Source organism: Myzus persicae, unplaced genomic scaffold (genome assembly GCF_001856785.1).
Source record: "Myzus persicae strain clone G006 unplaced genomic scaffold, MPER_G0061.0, whole genome shotgun sequence".
Taxonomy (NCBI): Eukaryota; Metazoa; Arthropoda; class Insecta; order Hemiptera; family Aphididae; genus Myzus; species Myzus persicae.
The window spans coordinates 239,398-258,271 of NW_019104278.1; the positions used below are offsets into that span (position 1 = coordinate 239,398).

Consider the following 18,874-nt stretch of genomic DNA (forward strand, 5'->3'; position numbering starts at 1 on the left):
CTCTTATCGTGCCGGGACGACGCGATCTACGAACAAACGACTCACGGTGTTAACCTAAAAACCGATGGAATTGTTTGTGTCGATCAAATTGTTCTGGCAGTGCGGCGTGCACGTGATTCTCTTACCGCGTCTACGGCGCTCAGATCGTCATTCTTTAGACGTCGTGGTCGTTGCGCCACTCTCCCGCTCATCCATCAATTTTTGTTTACCGACTACTGTTCTTCGATTTAAATTGAAATTCAAACACAATTCTTGAAAATGGACGTCACCGGTAAGTACCCATAATATTCTTTTCAGGCAATTTGTCGATAGCACGTATTGAATAATCGTCTTCCAAATCGTGGGGACTCAATTAGGCGATTCCCGCACTGCGAATTATTTTCCTCACCAACATACTGGATACCACCGGTGTTGTTAATTTTAATATTTGTTTTTGTAATAATATAGCATGTTATTATTGAAGTTCGAAACTGAGTGAGGTGCACAGTCGCAAATTGGATTTTAAATTTTAAAAGAACTGAAATTTGTTAATCCGTGGAGGGTATGCCCCATACCACATGTTTAAATTAATAATTATATTTAAAAAAAACCAAACAGGGTTTTAGTAATTTATTAAATATTTAGTACAAATGGAGTAGATTAGAGTCTGTAATTTTAACAATACTAATATTATATATTTTTCTGTATCAAATCGCCAACTGGACGAAGTATCTAATTTATTATATTATTTAAAATATAGATGTTAATTGGTACGTAGTTGCCCCGCGAAATGTTGATCAATTATTGCGCTTATCTGAACTTAAAATATGTATATCTCATAAACTAATAGTCTTAAATTCGATATATTAAAAAAAAATATTTGACTTTGTAATAAGAAATTAAAACTATGTGCTGCATTAAAAAAAGGAAAAAAATTTAAAAATATAATTTTTGTACCGACTTGAATCCGTGTACAAGATTAATAATTAGCGAAATGAATGTTGTTTTAAAAAGCTATTATTTATATCTTTAGAATCTTTTTGATAATTTGTATTTTTTTACAACCGTATGTCCGTACCGACGGATAGAAATAATTTGGGCTATGAAACAAATTCAATATAAATCCTTAAAATCTCGAAAAAATGAAGCGTATAACTCAGTATGAAACCGGAAAATCGACAAAAAAACCTTTCTAAAGGCATACTAATCTCAAAAAAGTCAGTTTAAAATGCCCTGTACTAATACTTAAAGAATCATAATTTAAAAAATATATCTGGTGTAAAATATTTCAAACTAAAAATATTAATTTAGTACAATATATAAGATATTTAAAAGAACAATTATGTACATTAAAATGACTAATTCAATATGTTTAAAAACTTCGTACTTCGTCAACCATGAATGGATGCAATTTAAAATATAAAATAATTCAATAAAATAATACATACGAAATCGGTTCCGATTAAACAATGTCTATCAGCCTATACTACAAAGTACATTATTTTATATATTTATATTGCTACTAAAGTACTTTAATTTATTATTAGTAGTTATGCTGTACGTTGAATTAATTTATGCCAAAAATATTGCATTTAAAATTGTCGTTATGTGCTATAATATTATGTACCTAAAAGTTTTGAGGCGCATAAAAAGTTGGAAAATTGTTTGTTTGAAATCGTATTATAGTGGGAAAATCCTCATCGAAAACTGATTGTTGGAACCGTATTTTTATTGAATTATATTTCTTTGGCAGGTATCGTAATCCGCTTTAAATAATGACTGAAATAAATTCGATACTAAAAATATTTTTCTGGAAAATATTGTGCTGGAATCGTAATTTTTCAGAAACTTATTTTAATGAAAAAATATTTCGCTGGAAATGTTTATTATTGGGTTACCGTACACAGTTCCGAACAAATACATTGTTATTTGTTTCCAACCAAATACGTCACTGAACCTATACTATTCCGACAAAATAATGTTTCAATTAAATACGCTCTCAGAGAAGTAAAATTCAAAAAAAAAGTTTCCGAAGTTTTTTGTTGCAACCAATTATTTTTCAACAAATATCCGCCATTTTGACGAATTTTGTCAATTAAATTTTAACAGGCGCGTACTATTTTACCTTCCCGTTTATGTACGAGTTCCTTCAAAATAGCTAGGTAATAAAATGGTTCCTTAGGTATGTTTTCCCTAGTTATACTACCAAATGATTTTTTTATTGACTAATTAAAAATTAATAATTTAAAAACTGTATTATTTGTATAATTGTGGGTGTATACAATATAACTATAACTGATCATTTTTAATTGTTCACATAATACTAAATATCTAAAAAAAATTAATGGAACAATTACATTATAATCAATAATTTTAGTATGTTAGAACAACGGTGTCTTATAATATAACAAAATAGAAAAATATCTAGGTATATTCTATAACTTACCCAAAAGACTAATGTCTATCATTGTAAAGTAATATATTATTTGTTCATTTTAGATTCTGAACTGACCTATGAGACTTGATAGTAAGAACATAAAAGTGTTTGTTGTGGGTGTTTACGATTGTTACAATTTTTAGCAAGTTTTGCGCATATAATATAAATTAAAAATGGTCATAACTCACTTAAAAACTGAATTCTTGTATAAGAAACTCACACAGACAAAGATAATTTTCTTACCATCAAGTTTCATAATTGGTCGATTCACTCAAATTTTTAAACTTATCAGGGTGAAACTCTGCTGGGCGTAAATTTCCTTTGCTATGCATTTGTAAGATGGAGACAACAAAACGTATCTGTGTAGCGTCCTCAGGTCATTTTAACCTTATTATTTACGATGTTTAAATGCCTATAAATAGCCAAAGAAATGCAAAGTATTTACGAAGTACTGGGAATTTTCTATCTTAACCACTCGAAAAGTACCGTAAGATCCAATTTGCTATCAAAAACATTACGAAGTTAAAAATCATATTATTATTTTGACTACTTATCGTGTATATATACCCAAAAAATAAAAAACATTGTAGTCATTACTTTTTTGGTACTATTAATTTCAAATATTCATTTGAGATATTTGTAGGTATTCTATTTTTTTCCCCGTCTATCGTAAAGAAAAGGTTAGAGGACCCGAAGACGCTACATAGACATTTTTTGTTGTCACCGTCTTACAAGGCGTAACTAGCAAATTTAGGCCCAGCAGAGTTTAAAACTCTGTTAAGTTTAAAAATGTATGATGAATGATAGGTAGACCTATTATGAAACTTGATGTGAAGGACGTTATCTGTGTTTGTGTTGGGTTTAACCAGAATTCAGCTTTTAAGTGAGCTATGATCATTAAATAATTTACTCTATTTTATCAACACAAAACTTGCTAAAAATATGTAACTATCGTAAAAACCCACAGCAAACCCAGCTAATGTTCTTACCATTAAGAGGACGTCACACCCTATGTGTTGTCTCCGTCTAACATACGCGGAACATACCAAATTTACGTTCAGCAGTTCACGTGTTATGCCGTAAGCTTAAAAATTAGAGTGAATTGACCTATTATGAAACTTGATGGTAAGAACTTTATCTGTGTTTTTTTACGATAATTCAGTTTTTAAGTGAGGTATGCTTGTATAATAAATGTAAATTAAAAATGCGAATAATTCATTTAAAACTAAATTTTTGTAAAAAAAACTTCCAACAAAACACAGATAAAGTTCTTACCATCAAGTTTCATACAGGTTGATTCACTCTAATTTTTAAACTAACGGCATAAAACATGAAATGCCATTGTAGCATCCTCATGTTTTTTGGTTACACTATGAACTATTGACGAGAATCCTTACATTGAATTTTCAGTTTGTAGCTATAAAAAATGTATAAATTTTAAACGTTGCGTTGTTTTTACTCAAAACAAGTTATCGACAAAATCGATTTTTTTTGTTTTTATAGTTTAACTTGACAACGAATAACTGTTATTACTAAAAAAAAATTGTGCATGTCGACAATTTTGAAAGTATTATGATTTTTGAGCTATTTAAAGACATTTGACATATTTTTGTTTTTTTTTTACAAATATTGTAAAAAAAAAAAAAATGAAAATTTAATACTGCAAGATTCCTTTTATTTTGTCATAGTACAAGTTAAATATAAGAGATGTGCCAGATAGGCAACATTTTTTTCATAAGCATTTTAAATTTTAAATTTTGACAACATTTACAAAAATTATACAGATTGTTTTATAGCCAAATTTATAAAATGTTCAATTTTTATAGCTAAGGATTGAAATTTGAAACAAAGTTTCTCTTAAGGAGTTTATGGTGTAAAGAAAAAATATATTAATACTTAGAACATTGAAATTATTATATTGCATACACACAATGACATTTTCAAATGCAATGTTTACATCAAAAATTAAGTCAACAAATTGTTAACAAATATTAAAATTAAGTTATTCAGTGATAATATAAATATTTAAAATAATATGCTTCTTCATAACATAGGCTGATAATGCCTTGTTTAATCATAATCATTTTTCGTATGCAATGTTTTATCACCAAATTAAAATTTCACCCATACATAAGTGACGAGCTACACGTACACGCTGCATGGATACAACAGAACATTAACCTACTTTCTTCATTTTTCCTATGAAATTAAATACTTGAACAAAAAATAACAATTTTAGTAATTTTATTGTAATTAAAAATGTTGTGGTCAAAGCTTTTAAAGTATATTAGTAAGACTTATAAAAGATTTTTTTTCCAGGTGCTCTTCCAGTTGTCAAAAAGAAGAAAAGTAAAAAATCTAAAGGATTAACCGATGAAAAATCTTTGGGAGAACTCCAGGCTGAAATCCCTTTCTTTATAAAACCTTCTGAAAAAGCTGCTACTATTGATTCTTCAAAATGGCCTTTGCTTTTGAAGGTAAATATTAACATTAATTATGTTATATTTAATGATTATTAAGATGTTGTACAAAATTGAATGTGACTTTAAGAATGGTAATCGATGTTATATTTTCAACTATATTTTTTCATGAAGTAAATCCTTAGCTAGATTATTTGGAACTTCTTTTTATCAACATTTTGCTTTATATTTTTCATGTGAACCCAGTATGATTTAAATGTTATAATCTCATTATAGTTTTTACTGGAAAGTTTTGTTTGTTTTTTAATAAAAAAGTTTTTTTTTATAGCATTTTGATAATATGAATGTCCGCACAAATCATTACACTCCATTGCCATTTGGATCAAATCCCCTGCAAAGAGAAATTAGAGAATATGTTAAAGCTGGTTATATTAATTTGGATAAACCATCCAATCCAAGTTCTCATGAGGTAGTTGCTTGGATTAAGCGAATGTTAAAAGTTGAAAAAACTGGTCATTCTGGAACATTAGATCCAAAAACTTCAGGTACCTTATCAATTTTTATTTAAAACCTTTTTGTTTTTTCTGTATTTAATTTATATTTTAGTTTATTTACTGAATAATTAAATTGTGTAATGTTACAATTATTTTTATCATGATAAAGTATCATGGTATTATGCCATTTATGTGATACACACCAATATTTTCATGTAGGCTTTGCATGATTGTTTGGAGGTATCATTACATTTGTAGCAATACATTATCATAAATTCCTAAATATTAAACTTGTTAGTGGCTAATAAAAAAAGATCTCAGTTCATCAAATAAATATGATACCATCTTACTTTATCAGGGTCTAATTAAACTCAATAAGACTCATTTCACAATATTTTGATCATCATATTTAATTCACTATTTAACATTCTTTCTATCATTTCATTACATTTTAAAGTATTTTTGTTGGCTTCACCTGTTATATCATTTAATGAACATTTTTTACGTATAATATCTTGTACAAAATATTTTATTTTGTCAACATTATCGGTGTGTTATATAATATAAAATAAATGGATTATGTTCATGCAAAATACAATTTAATGCTTTAAATAATAAAATAACTTTAAGTATACATGTAACAGATTAATTATTTTAATTGTAGGTTGTGTTTTTGTTATTTGAAATTTGTGATGTTTCATAAGCACAAGAGATCTTAATGATAAATAACATTTAACACATTTTATGAGACTTTTAGATTTCCCCAATTCTATTTATCTGAACACCATCTTGAATACTTAGTATTTTTTTAAGTTCCTATTTTGTATTAAAATTATTACTAATAATGATTGAAGGAAAAAATATTTTTTTTATGTATAGGTGTATTGGTTGTGTGTATTGAAAGAGCAACACGGCTTGTCAAATCACAACAATCCAGTGGAAAAGAATATATTTCTGTTTTTAAACTTCATAATCCAGTTGAAAGTGTTCTTCAGGTTGGTATTATTACTATATTATTATTGCTGAAAAATGAGTTAATTACATTCTTTATAATTTAGATTAAAAAAACACTGGAATCTTTGCGTGGAGCTCTTTTCCAACGTCCACCTTTAATTGCAGCTGTAAAACGTCAATTGCGTATTCGTACTATATATGAAAATAAACTATTGGATTATGACGAGGAAGCAAATATAGGAGTATTTTGGATTAAGTGTGAAGCTGGTACTTATGTAAGAACACTATGTGTTCATATGGGCCTAATGTTGGGAACTGGAGGCCAAATGATAGAACTTAGAAGAAACCGTTCTGGTAATTATTAAATTAAATTACCAAACAATTTTCTTTCACTAAGTTCAATTTTATTTGTTCGTTGTGTTTTCTTAAGGTATAACAAGTGAAGAAGAAGGCCTTGCAACATTACATGATGTTTTGGATGCTCAGTGGATGTATGAGAACAATAAAGATGAGTCTTATTTAAGAAGAGTAGTTAGACCACTTGAAGGAATACTAACAAATTACAAGCGTGTATTTGTTAAAGATAGTGCCGTTAGTACAAAAAAAAAATATCACAAATATTCAATAATGTTTCATAATTTAATTAAAATTTGTTGTAGATAAATGCAATTTGTTATGGAGCTAAAATTATGTTGCCTGGATTATTACGGTATGATGATGGTATTGAACTTAATATGGAAATCGTCATTGTTTCCTCTAAAGGAGAAGCTGTGGCTTTAGGTAATTGAATTGTTTCATTAAATATTATTTTAGTTGGTTATTTAAAAAAATGTATAACTTAATTCTTATTAATACTTGTACTTGTATTTAAAAATAATATTAAATATTAAAAATGTAATATATTAATGACTTATGTTCAACAGTTAATTTTATATTCCATATATTTGTATTGATACTTATAAATACAAGTTTAAAAATATTTATTCATTATCTTTTGTTGCTACTAAATAGGTGTTGCATTGATGACAACAGCTACAATTTCAAGTTGCGATCATGGTATTATTGCCAAAATCAAAAGAGTATTAATGGATCGAGATACCTATCCTCGTAAATGGGGACTGGGACCAATGGTACAATATTAATATTATTGGTATTATAATGATCTAACAAATAATTTGATTCATTATGTTTGAGTGTTGTGTGAAGTGATATGCTGCACACAAACAGGAAAACACAGTTAATCATTTTCTATCCTATTTATTTAAAGCTTTATATGTTAATGTTTCACAAATCACAGCTGTCCCAATTTTGAAACCTATTTATAGCTTAAAAGCACAATAATAAAGTTATGAAGTATTATTATCTGCCACTTCTATTTAATGTTTTTACTTATATGGGTTTTGTCTAAGTTGTCTTATGTCAAATTTTGTAAAACATGAATATTTTTGGTAGGATTGTCATAAGAAAATTCTTTACTTCTCATCTAAATATCATTTCTTAAATTTGTCACTTTCTTGTGACAATTTGGTTGATAATGTGGTGTCTCCTTCAATAAAACCCATGATATAAGAACTTATAACTAATATAGTCAAAAATAACCATAGTACATTTTAAATGTATAATGATTTTTTAATAATGATACCCTTGCATAAAAATGTTTTTAATATAATATGTACATTGTTTTATAAATAATTATTTTCCATTAATAAATTGTTTTTCTTTTTTAGGCTAGTACTAAAAAGAGCATGATAAAAGATGGCTTATTAGATAAATATGGTAAACCAAATGAGAATACCCCAGACAATTGGAAACAAACATTTTGCAAGGAACCGTAAGTTATAAACATGCTGGTTTATTATTATGTTTAATAAATGCATTATTTTTTGTGTGTTATAGAATTGAAAAAGTGAAGACTGAAGACGAAAGTGAAGAAAGTAGAAAAGTAATTAAAATTAATATATCAATATATAGTTCAACATAGTACAATTTTTTGCTGTAGTTTTAGTCAAAATAATACTATAGGAAGTAGATTACATTTATTACGTTTGCATATTATGATAGATAGTAAATACTTATTCTCAAATGTGCTGAACATAGTATTTCACTTAGAACATTATTTTATTCTGATACTTGAGTTTTTTTTTATTATTCTGAACTTTCTGCTATGCGTATCTGATTTTCATGTGAAATATTTCTTTTACATTGCCTTGTGGCTTGTGGCTTTTATTATATTATAACAATATCATTATACTTAGCTAACAAATTGTATTCTTGATATGTTAAGAGAAAACGACAGAGTACACCGCCGGATGATGGGTCCCCAATAACAGATGCGATAAAAGTAAAAAAAGACAAGAAATCAAAGAAAGAAAAGAAAATTAAGAAAGAAAAATTGGATTTGGAAGAAGAAACTTAAATGGATAACATCGGACAACTGAATATGGGCGATGAAATGAGAAAACAAAGTTTTGATAACCATAATTTGTTGTTCTTAAAAAAAAAATAAAAAAATTTTGATTATGAAATGTTGAGTTATAATCGAAATTGTTGACAAAGATATGTATAATGTATTCATACATAAAACAATATTGTTATTACATTTGAATTGATAACTTATTTTTATGCAATTATACTGAACATATTTTTTTGTATTTGTTCTTAATTTTCTATTCAATTTAAGTTAAAATGTTGGTAAAAATGAACAATACTAGTCATCTATACTTATTTTATGAACTTAAAAGTGAAAACACAATATTTATTAAAAAAAGCAGTTGTGTTTCTTTTACAATGATTAATATTTAGAAGTATAGTAAAGTGTTTCTACTGTTTCTAGTATTAGTCACCGTTTCCATAATAACCTTTCAAATATACAACATTTTCCACTTATTATAAATCACTAAATTGGTATATTATATTGTTAAAGGAAAATGATATAAGTGGTTTACTTATTTCCTTTCACAGACAATATAGTGAGAATTTTTTTTATGGCTTCCTGCTGAAAGATCTTTCTCAAAAATAATTAAAAATCTAAAATAAAGATTCCGAATTTACAGATGATCATTCAAGTTTAGCTTTTCTCAACATTTAAAATTAAATTTACATAAAAAATAGTTATAAAGATTATAAGTTGTAACAAACTTGAATCTGCTAAGTATAGGGATTATTTATGTTTTTGTCATTTTTATGACACTAAAATGTTTTCAGAAAGTTGGTTAAAAATAACAAAAATTATTTTTTAGATGAATAATAAAAAATATTATTTATAAAGTAGTAAAATAAAATATAAATATAAAATAATAGGAATTGACAACTTCATTCTAACAAAATGTTTAAGATATTAAGGACTATTTTGTAGAGTATGTTAATAACCCAAACTATGCACTTACCTAGCAAAATATAATGATTTAGTGGTAAATATTTTTTTTCCAGCAATAGGTATTGTTTTTACTTTTTACATCGTCAAACTAACGAATATATGTATTGTCTCATTAAAATTTGTTATTGTCATTTGTCGTTAGATATAATATTTAAGCATATTATATTTTATACTTGTATATTATGATACACGAGTATTATATTTGTAAGAACATATACTGGTTTTAAACCGACGTTTCCAAATTGCGGACAAAGTGACAAAAACCATGATAGTTGCGGGCGAAACCTTAAAAGGTAATATACGAACTACGGACACAAAAATAACATACTAATTACGGACAAATATTATTTTTGATACAACGGTTCTAGACTTTGGGAAATTACTATTGGATATTTACGATATATAAATGACGATTGACATTATTGGATTGATTATTTATCAGCATTAAGATTGTGCCGGTGCTTTTGAGACGGCTATCAAAAAATATGTTTTATCAGTTTAACGAAGTTCTTACTCGTGCTTGTTTAATATCTGTCGTTTTGTATAAAAATGTTGAGTGAAAAACTTAAAGAGTGGCGGGTGATTGACGGTTTTAATATTTTCCGTTTTTATCGTTTAATTTACAATGGAATCCTGCAATGGTGGGTGTGTACCAATAAATCGTGTACCGAGGTATGCATTTCTAAAATTTAACTCTGGTGTTCAAATAAAAAATAGTCTTGAACACAACTGTGTGGCCTTAGAGAAACAATTTCTTGTGCTGCAGAATCTAAGCAATAATGTCGAGCGCAAAGCGATGGAACCGCTATGAGAACGTCCCAGCAAAATTATACATTCTATACAATATGATTTAAATATATTAGACACAAAGGATATAAATTTAATCCGAAACAATATCCACACTACTCGTATGAGTATAAGAAAATTGTTTCAAAAGTGTGATGCTGTTTTGACGGATGGTACTTTTTCAAGCTTTCCATCTCTATTAAATCAATTATTCATGCTTAACAAATAGTATTTACGATTTACATACCATTATTTTTTTCAATATACTACTAACCACTTTTCATATTGATTTTTAACAATCTATCCGCCCAGCAACATTTGGACTCTATGTTACCCGCCACTGTAACGGGGTGAAAGATCGAGAAATATTATTTGTGTCCACAAAAGTGGTTTAAAAAAAAACAGTACCTACACAAATACACAATTAGAATCATGACGATAAAACTCGTGTCCGTAGTTGTTATAATTAGGACCCGGATTTTTATGTAAAAATTATTGTTAAATATGTACTTATATTTATGCACTTAAGTTCAAGAATGTGCAAAAATATGTATTGTGTGTTAAATAAACCAAACATTTAAAAAAAATTAAAAACTATAGTATTGAGTGAAAACTTATAAACTTAAAACTTCCGATAGTTTAATTTTTGCAATACCTCACCCTTCTTCACTCAATTTATTTTCAACATTTTGGAACAATTCTACTTTTTTCCAAGATAAAAACCCGATTTTTCTAGATACGTTATGGTGTCTGTTACGAGTCGAAAATTTTATAGAATTATCGAAAGTTCATTTTTGATCGAGTTATCATTAAATAATTGTTGTGCATTTTGAATGGACTTAGCATCATTTGGGTTAAATGTGTAGACAAATTAAAATAGGTATTTTGTTTTATTCGGTCTAATTATATTTGTCGGGAATGTCGGCAATCGGCATGTATATCAAACTTTGAATAAAATTTAAAATATTTTATTAAGTATTTATTAAGCATGCAAATTGTATGTAATTATCTAGAAATATGCAATTATTATGCATTTTGAAAAAAAATTAACATCAGAATCTACGTGCCTATTACGAAACGTCAAGATATTTAATCAGAATTATTTTAAGTCAAATGTTGAAAAATATAAATTATGCATTTGCTTACAAATCTGGGCTCTAGTTAAAATATTGACCTGAATAATTTGTCCGCAACTTGTATGTGTCTTTTTTAATAATATAACAACACATGCCTACTTACTTATTTATAATGTTATTGTTACTATATTATAATTTAATATAAATTATTCAAAATAATATATTCACTATTAAGTACCTTTATTTATATATTTCCTAGTATTTATCATAAAACATATTTATTTTTTTTATCCGCGATATTGATGATACTCTCTACCCATATTATACTCAAGCTGTGTTCCAATGTACATCGTCTTATACGACGTAGAGCCTGGAGTTAGTGATTGACTACTTTCTTTTATATTTAAAAATTTTAAATACTCACATATTTAATGTTTATTATGATACTGAACTAATACAAAATTTCGTTTAAGGTATTTTTTAATTGTTTAAATTATAAATTTGAATGGGCAGAGGCGTACCGAGAGGATTTTATAAGAGGCCAAAGTTGGTACTTTGGCCGGGCGGCAGTTTGGCCAAACGATTGAGAACGTTTTACCGTTTTTAAAACACCATCGCTAACAAATGTTGCTTGTCAAAAAAAATTTTAGCTGATAAACGATTGTGACATTTTCTAGGCTATGTAGCCAAGTTTATATTTTTCTGAATACGTTATTTTATTTGAGGATTTAATTAAAACATTTCTTTTATCTATATGAAATATGATTATTCGATTATTAAGACTTCATTTTCCATTTTTCGTTGTTGGCGTTACCAGAAAAACTGCGGGAATACAATTTTATTTTATTTTACTAATCTAGCAAGACACAATCCTGGATGGTGTAGATTCACAATTGGATCCGATAGGTCCGACCCGGAAAATTGCTCAAACAGAGATTTTAAGATTTACGAAGAAAATATTTGTTTATATACGGTTGCTATTGGTTATGGGAGAAATATAAATACTGTGTTTACTTGATTCACAAATTCTACCTAGGCATGGCTAAATAATGTTTATTAAGCCATGTATCTATTTTGTTGTCACCTCAAAAAAATATTTGCCATGAATTGTTTCAAGTTAAAAATTTTATATTTTTTCAACCAGTCTGTATTCTTAAGAAAAAAATGATTTTTTTGCTCAATTTCTTTTAGCATTAACGTTCATGCTACCTATTTATGTTTAAACTTATAGTTATTATTTATTTATTTTTTTCAACCATTTCAATTGAATTATTATATTTTTGTTTAAATTATATTTTCATTTCTAATATAATTTGAAGTTGGATAGTTTTTATATGATGGATATAAATATATAATATATTATTAAACTATGTAAATGTAAACAATTACACTCATTTAATACTTTTGTACCTTACTAAGTATATAATACCTAGTAGGTATCTGTTTGATAAAATATTTTGTGATTTTTTTATTACATAATAAATATACAGTAGTTAGTAATACTCTATTACAAAAGCATACACACGCACACATATAATATCATTAATATCTCTTTGAAAGACAACTAAATAATACTAATTTATTATTTGTAGGTATTATTTATTATTTATTAATATATTACTTAATACTTATTAGATAGGTAACAACTGTTCTTAAAAATACAATAGAGGTACTATATGGAAATACAGTAGAGTCTCACTAACCTAGACTAGATAGGACCCGGACTCTATCCGGATTAAAAGGAATGACTTTTTTTTTAACTTACCAATAAGTATAAACAAAAAATACCTTATGTAACTATACAAATTCAATATTTAACGATTAACAATTTTACATTACATATTATTATTGTTATTATTATGATCAGGGCTTGGGACTTATTGCACTTAAAATCATTCAAATAAGCGCTGAAAAAAGCATTAAAAACATCATTATAAGCACTCAAATAAGCATTTATAAAACTTAAACTCAAGCAAAAATATTTATTTAAAAATAAAAACTAAAAAATTCTAGCGAAAAAATCAAAAAATAAATAAATAAATCGTTATCTTTATACAACCAAAAAATATTAAACTTCACTTTTGAGATTTTAAGGATTTTCTGAAAAATAAAATGTAAATAATATTTACAAATAATTGAAAAAAAATTAATTAATTAATTAAATACGCGGCAACGTTGATAAGCTAAGAATTATTTTAATTTTAATTCTATCAAAAACAACTTTGCAGGAGAAAACCATAAGAACTAGAAAAACTGATCAAAAAAGCAAAATTTATCATAAAAACTGGAAATTAGCATTTTTTTAAAAATTGCTGAAAAAAGCAAAAAAGAGCACTTTCAAATTTCATAATTGAACGTGTTGTAACATGACGTACATTTCCATAGCGATCTGCTACTAAAAAGTCAATGCATAAAAATAAGCAAATGCTGTAAGTCGAAAACCGTGATTATGATATATGTATTACATACTCGTATGTACATATATCAATACAAATTTAAAGAAAATAAGACTGAACTCCCTTAAAAAAATAATACAAACACAATATATATATAATCAAAACGATGATATCTTAACCATAGGTATTTCCATTATACATGATTACTAAAGTACGAAATATAGATTGTCCGAATTATACGGATGTCCGGATAAGCGAGACTCTACTGCACCGTATTAAGTATAAACACTATAGTTTTGGTTTGGAAAACAAGTAAGTACACTAGCGTTGTATATAAAAAAAAATTGGTATCAACTTTTAACTTAACTGAGTTAATTTATAATCAAATTAACTTTGACTTTTTGTTATTGGGGCATATTAACTTGACTTAACTGAGTCAAAAAAAATCATTAACTTGCCCAGCCTCGTAAATCACTAAAATAATCATCTAAATTTAAGTATTTTAAAAGGAACACACATTATGGGCTAAATATAACAACATTTAGTAATAATAGACACACATATATATATATATATGTGTAAATACTTCTAAATATGAAATATCTATTAAATTTTTGACAAACACCAATTGACCAAGTTTAAATAAAAAACTAAAAAATTAAACAAACTATTAAATATTTACTAGTCATAATTGATTATTTAAATTGAAGTAAAAATATAAATTAGTTTGAATGTATAAAAAGTAAAAAATTTGTTTATAAGAACTATTATCGAGTTGGCTGTAATTTAGGTTTAGGCATTTTATTTAGTAACCCTTGAATATCTTTTTTCTCATCATAAGATTTCCATAACTCAAATAGATTGATTATATATCTTGATATTTCTTGTATTTTATCTATGTCCACATTGAGCTCTGCAAACCATGATTTGAGATCCTTTTGCATAATAACACATGCAATTTGTAAACATCCTACAATAATAAACAATTTTAATTGAGTAAAACAAATTATTTAAGTAGGGTATTAAGTTTCAATTCTGAGCTCCTAACAATTTAATGATAAGAAAAAATATTTTATAGTTTCAATTAATGAGAAAATTGTTGAATAGGAATTTGTTGGAATATCCTAAGTCCTGACACACCAGGATTTTGTTAGATGTATACTATTAAATTGTAAATTCCGTGCAGACCGAGTGGTGCATTTAGGATTTTCTGAATGAGAGATATACATATTACATATTACATATTTATCAGGCTTATTATATAGTAAAAGTATAATTACATCAAGCTTAGGAAACAATCAATATATTGATAAATTTATTACAATATTTTGATGTGACATAAATTCTTTTATGTTCAATAAAGTTATTTACCTTTCTTCCAATTATTTTTTTTAGATTTACACAAAAGGTTTTCTATAGTTATAATAACAATACATTTTTAGTTGATAATATATATTCGATTCTCGGTTATATTATATTATTATATACCTATTTTATTTCTCAAGATTTATTTGGTAAACAATAAAATATAACTGAATTCTTAATAATTGTATTTTAGTCCAAAATTAGTAAGCAAAAACATTTTTTTTTTCAACTTTTAACTAATAGTAAACTAGTGGCTAGACAATAAAGTTAAAAAATAAAAGTATATTTTTAAAATGTGACATAAAAGCATTATTGAATATTAAAATGTTCAAACTAGAAAAAATAAGTATTTTTTATTTTTATGTTATTGTATAAAATAAAACTTAAGCGAATGCCACACCCGAGTATTTTAAAGTATTTGAGATAGATTTTATTGTATTATGAAAATAATAACATCTTACCTATAGCTATTTGATATGGTGGATATAACAATGACAAATCAGTTCTAAGACTATCATTCACTACTCTCCATGCTAAGGCCAACAATTGATCTTCATGTTGTCCAATATCTTGAACCAATTGAAGCAATGGACGGTAAGGTTGAAATACAATCAAACAACAGTCCAAATTTTCCAATAAATAAAATTCACATTCTAATATATGATTAGTTCGATAAGGAAATTCTTGGGTATATGCATAATTCAATTTATTTTTCACTATAAGAAAAAGTAATATATAACCAAAAACTGTAAAGTAAAATAATTATTACAGAAACATACAAACAGTCTGGCAAGTAGTTATTAAACGGCTGTTTGATATTACACCAAATTCTTCAACTTTTGATGCTAAGAAAACACAAGTTGGAGACAATAACAAAGGATCAATACATTTGAGAGAATTTCTAGCATAAAATCTTTTAAAATAAACTGTTGCCGTAGCTATCACTTGCTGCTTAAGTTTCAGTTGTTCACCTAAAATTTGGATGACTAAACAAAAAATTAAAAATGTTTGTTAAGTTTAAATTAAGCATATATCATCAATAATATTTTTCTATTGGGTAGTTATAAAGAAATATAATTTATGAATAATCTTACAAGAAGCTTATTGTATAAATTAACAACAATTAGTAGGTTTGACTTTCTGTAATTTATGTTACAACTTACAATTAGAAAAGAAGATTCCTATTTTTTGATATTCCTCTTCACTTAATATTTGTAAATCTAACTGACGCTCTCTGACTAGATCTTGCTTGTCCAATATCCATTGTTGACTGTAATATACAATTTTGATAAATTAAAATTGAACAAATAATTTAAAAAAATAAACATTTTAAGATTTAGTATGCCCGTATAGAAACTCTCAATGGAACCGTTCATCTTGTGGGTATGGAAGAGATTGGAAACATTACGTACATATGTTTATTCCTCAATACCAGTCATATACGTTACCTGTTACAACATTATTTTACTACTTATTTTTAAAAGATTCCGAAACGGACTGTCAAGCACGTATTGTTTATTTTTTAAACTGAAAAACTAAACAAATACATCTCAAACCCAGACAAAACCGGATTATTACTTACTAATGTGAACTTTGCCAAAAATTCCCAGCCATTTTCAATCAAATTTATTGTCACTGATTGGTTTTCACTTTTCACTTCCGCTTTTCACCGAATTTACAACGAGAAATTTATGATAACAGCAATAGCCAATGGAACGGTGTGTTATTTTGCTTTGATAACAACGATTAACGATTATCGCAACAACTGAAATTACATAAAGGATGACAATTTTTTGACGACCGGAAGTGGTTGGATTTACTTCCGACGACAAAAGGCGTGGATAATTAATAATTATTACGAATAGCGGTCACTGTTCAAAGAGTTGTACTATATGGTACCTAATTGGTAAATGTTTGTTGTCAATTAAATTTATGTACGGCGTTGTAAACAATTAATATTGTATTACATTTTGATAAGGCTGATTAATGATTATCCATATATCAGTGTGTGTAATGTGTATATGAAAATGATATTTCAAAAATTCGTTGAAAGAATTTATTGTTCTGCAGAAAACCGTTAGTGGCCGGAGCGATGGGTGGGAAAACGCGACGTACTGTCGACAAACGTTTACGTCGAAATATATTCATTGGTATAAATGTGTAATGCAATATAATATTATTATTCACATTTCACATACACTGACACACAGTGTGTCGTGTGTGTAAGCAAATACCTACTATAGATTAATATCTGTATCTATATCTGTATGATATAGTATCATCTATAGACTACAGTATTTGGTGAAAGCAACTAAGACAATATTTTTTGGTTATCAGTCGTGGATTCATACATTTATATATTAAATAGAATTATACACTGGTATTTGAATTGCAATTATATAACATGACAATTATTTTAATGTGAATATAATCCTTATATATATAATATATATCCTTGTTTGGGTTTTTTAATATTAGTAACCATTAGGCATTTGTATCAAATGTTAAACAATATAAACATTGAAAACATATTTATTAAAAGTAGGTTAGGTATCAATAAATTAATTGTAGGTACGTCATCAAAAACCATATTTTACATGAAAATAAGTACAAAATTGAATTGATAAAGCGGGTAGGTGAATGTCGCTCGTAGATACCAGAAATAAACGTAGCCATAGGACTCGGAATGATTTTTGATATCAGATTTGATGGCTGACAAGGACTACGACGATCGGGAGAAACGATGTACGTCGTAGACTCGTAGATGGTGAAAACTGTTGCTACTAACTAGTCGACTTAAGTGACTGTTTGACCGGCCGGTGAAAAAAATAATTTGGGCCTAAAATCGGCCATTGTCGTAGTCGTGAAAATCAACTTATTGTCATCGTCATCCATCATTCATCATATGTCCACTGCAGCTATGGGACATGGGTTATAGGTAGGTAGTTAGTGATGATCAAAACAAGACTAAGGTTAGTTCAGACTCTTGCTATTTTCACAAAATGTATAAAAAAAAAAATAAATACCTGTCATAGGGCTAAAGCCTCGGGTAGAGATGTGTAGGTTTTTTGCTACGATCTCCAAGATGAAACTTTACAAGTCCAATTTATAGAATATACTAATAAATTAAACATAAACATAAAACAAGTTAAACAAATTAGTTTCTATTTAACTAGTCTTAAAAATTCATATTTTAATTAATCAGCATAATTAAGTTTGTAAGTTCCCATCATGTATTTCATAAATATCAGTAGGTAATTACTAATTATTGACCATTATAATTTTTATTAAATATGTTGTATAATTTTATTAGAAAAAAAATATAATTGTTCTAAATATAAAATACAAATTATATTTATAATAATAATAATAATAATATGAAGGCTAGTAAAAAAAAAAAAAATGATTATAATATTTATTTTTTAAATTTATTATTCATAAATTCATAATTAAACTTTTATTCTTATTTTAGTATTTATTGGTAATAGATTATTTCTGTCCGTAATGACTTCCAGCAATTATTAGTATTAGATTCAAAGTAAAGGTGTATTTGTGGACATACATTACCCTATTACAACTTTTTTAATTGTT

General features: G+C 26.9%; 2 protein-coding genes across 2 annotated transcripts; one reads left to right on the top strand and one right to left on the bottom strand.

The window, feature by feature from the left end:
* The first annotated feature begins 92 nt into the window (after positions 1-92).
* LOC111040831 (H/ACA ribonucleoprotein complex subunit 4) lies at positions 93-8,811 on the top strand. The gene is made up of 11 exons (XM_022324883.1): positions 93-271; positions 4,736-4,893; positions 5,165-5,381; positions 6,210-6,325; positions 6,389-6,638; positions 6,715-6,875; positions 6,944-7,064; positions 7,296-7,414; positions 8,012-8,115; positions 8,181-8,226; positions 8,569-8,811. Exons 1-11 carry the CDS (start codon positions 259-261, stop codon positions 8,698-8,700), a joined length of 1,437 nt encoding a protein of 478 aa, XP_022180575.1. The 5' UTR covers positions 93-258; the 3' UTR covers positions 8,701-8,811.
* Positions 8,812-13,833: 5,022 nt separating this feature from the next.
* On the bottom strand, positions 13,834-17,228 carry LOC111040839 (cyclin-C). The gene is made up of 5 exons (XM_022324898.1): positions 16,866-17,228; positions 16,447-16,553; positions 16,063-16,269; positions 15,745-15,999; positions 13,834-14,888 (listed from the first exon to the last, which is right to left on the bottom strand). The coding sequence occupies exons 1-5, from the start codon at positions 16,895-16,897 to the stop codon at positions 14,686-14,688; spliced, it is 804 nt and encodes a 267-aa protein (XP_022180590.1). The 5' UTR covers positions 16,898-17,228; the 3' UTR covers positions 13,834-14,685.
* Positions 17,229-18,874: the final 1,646 nt, after the last annotated feature.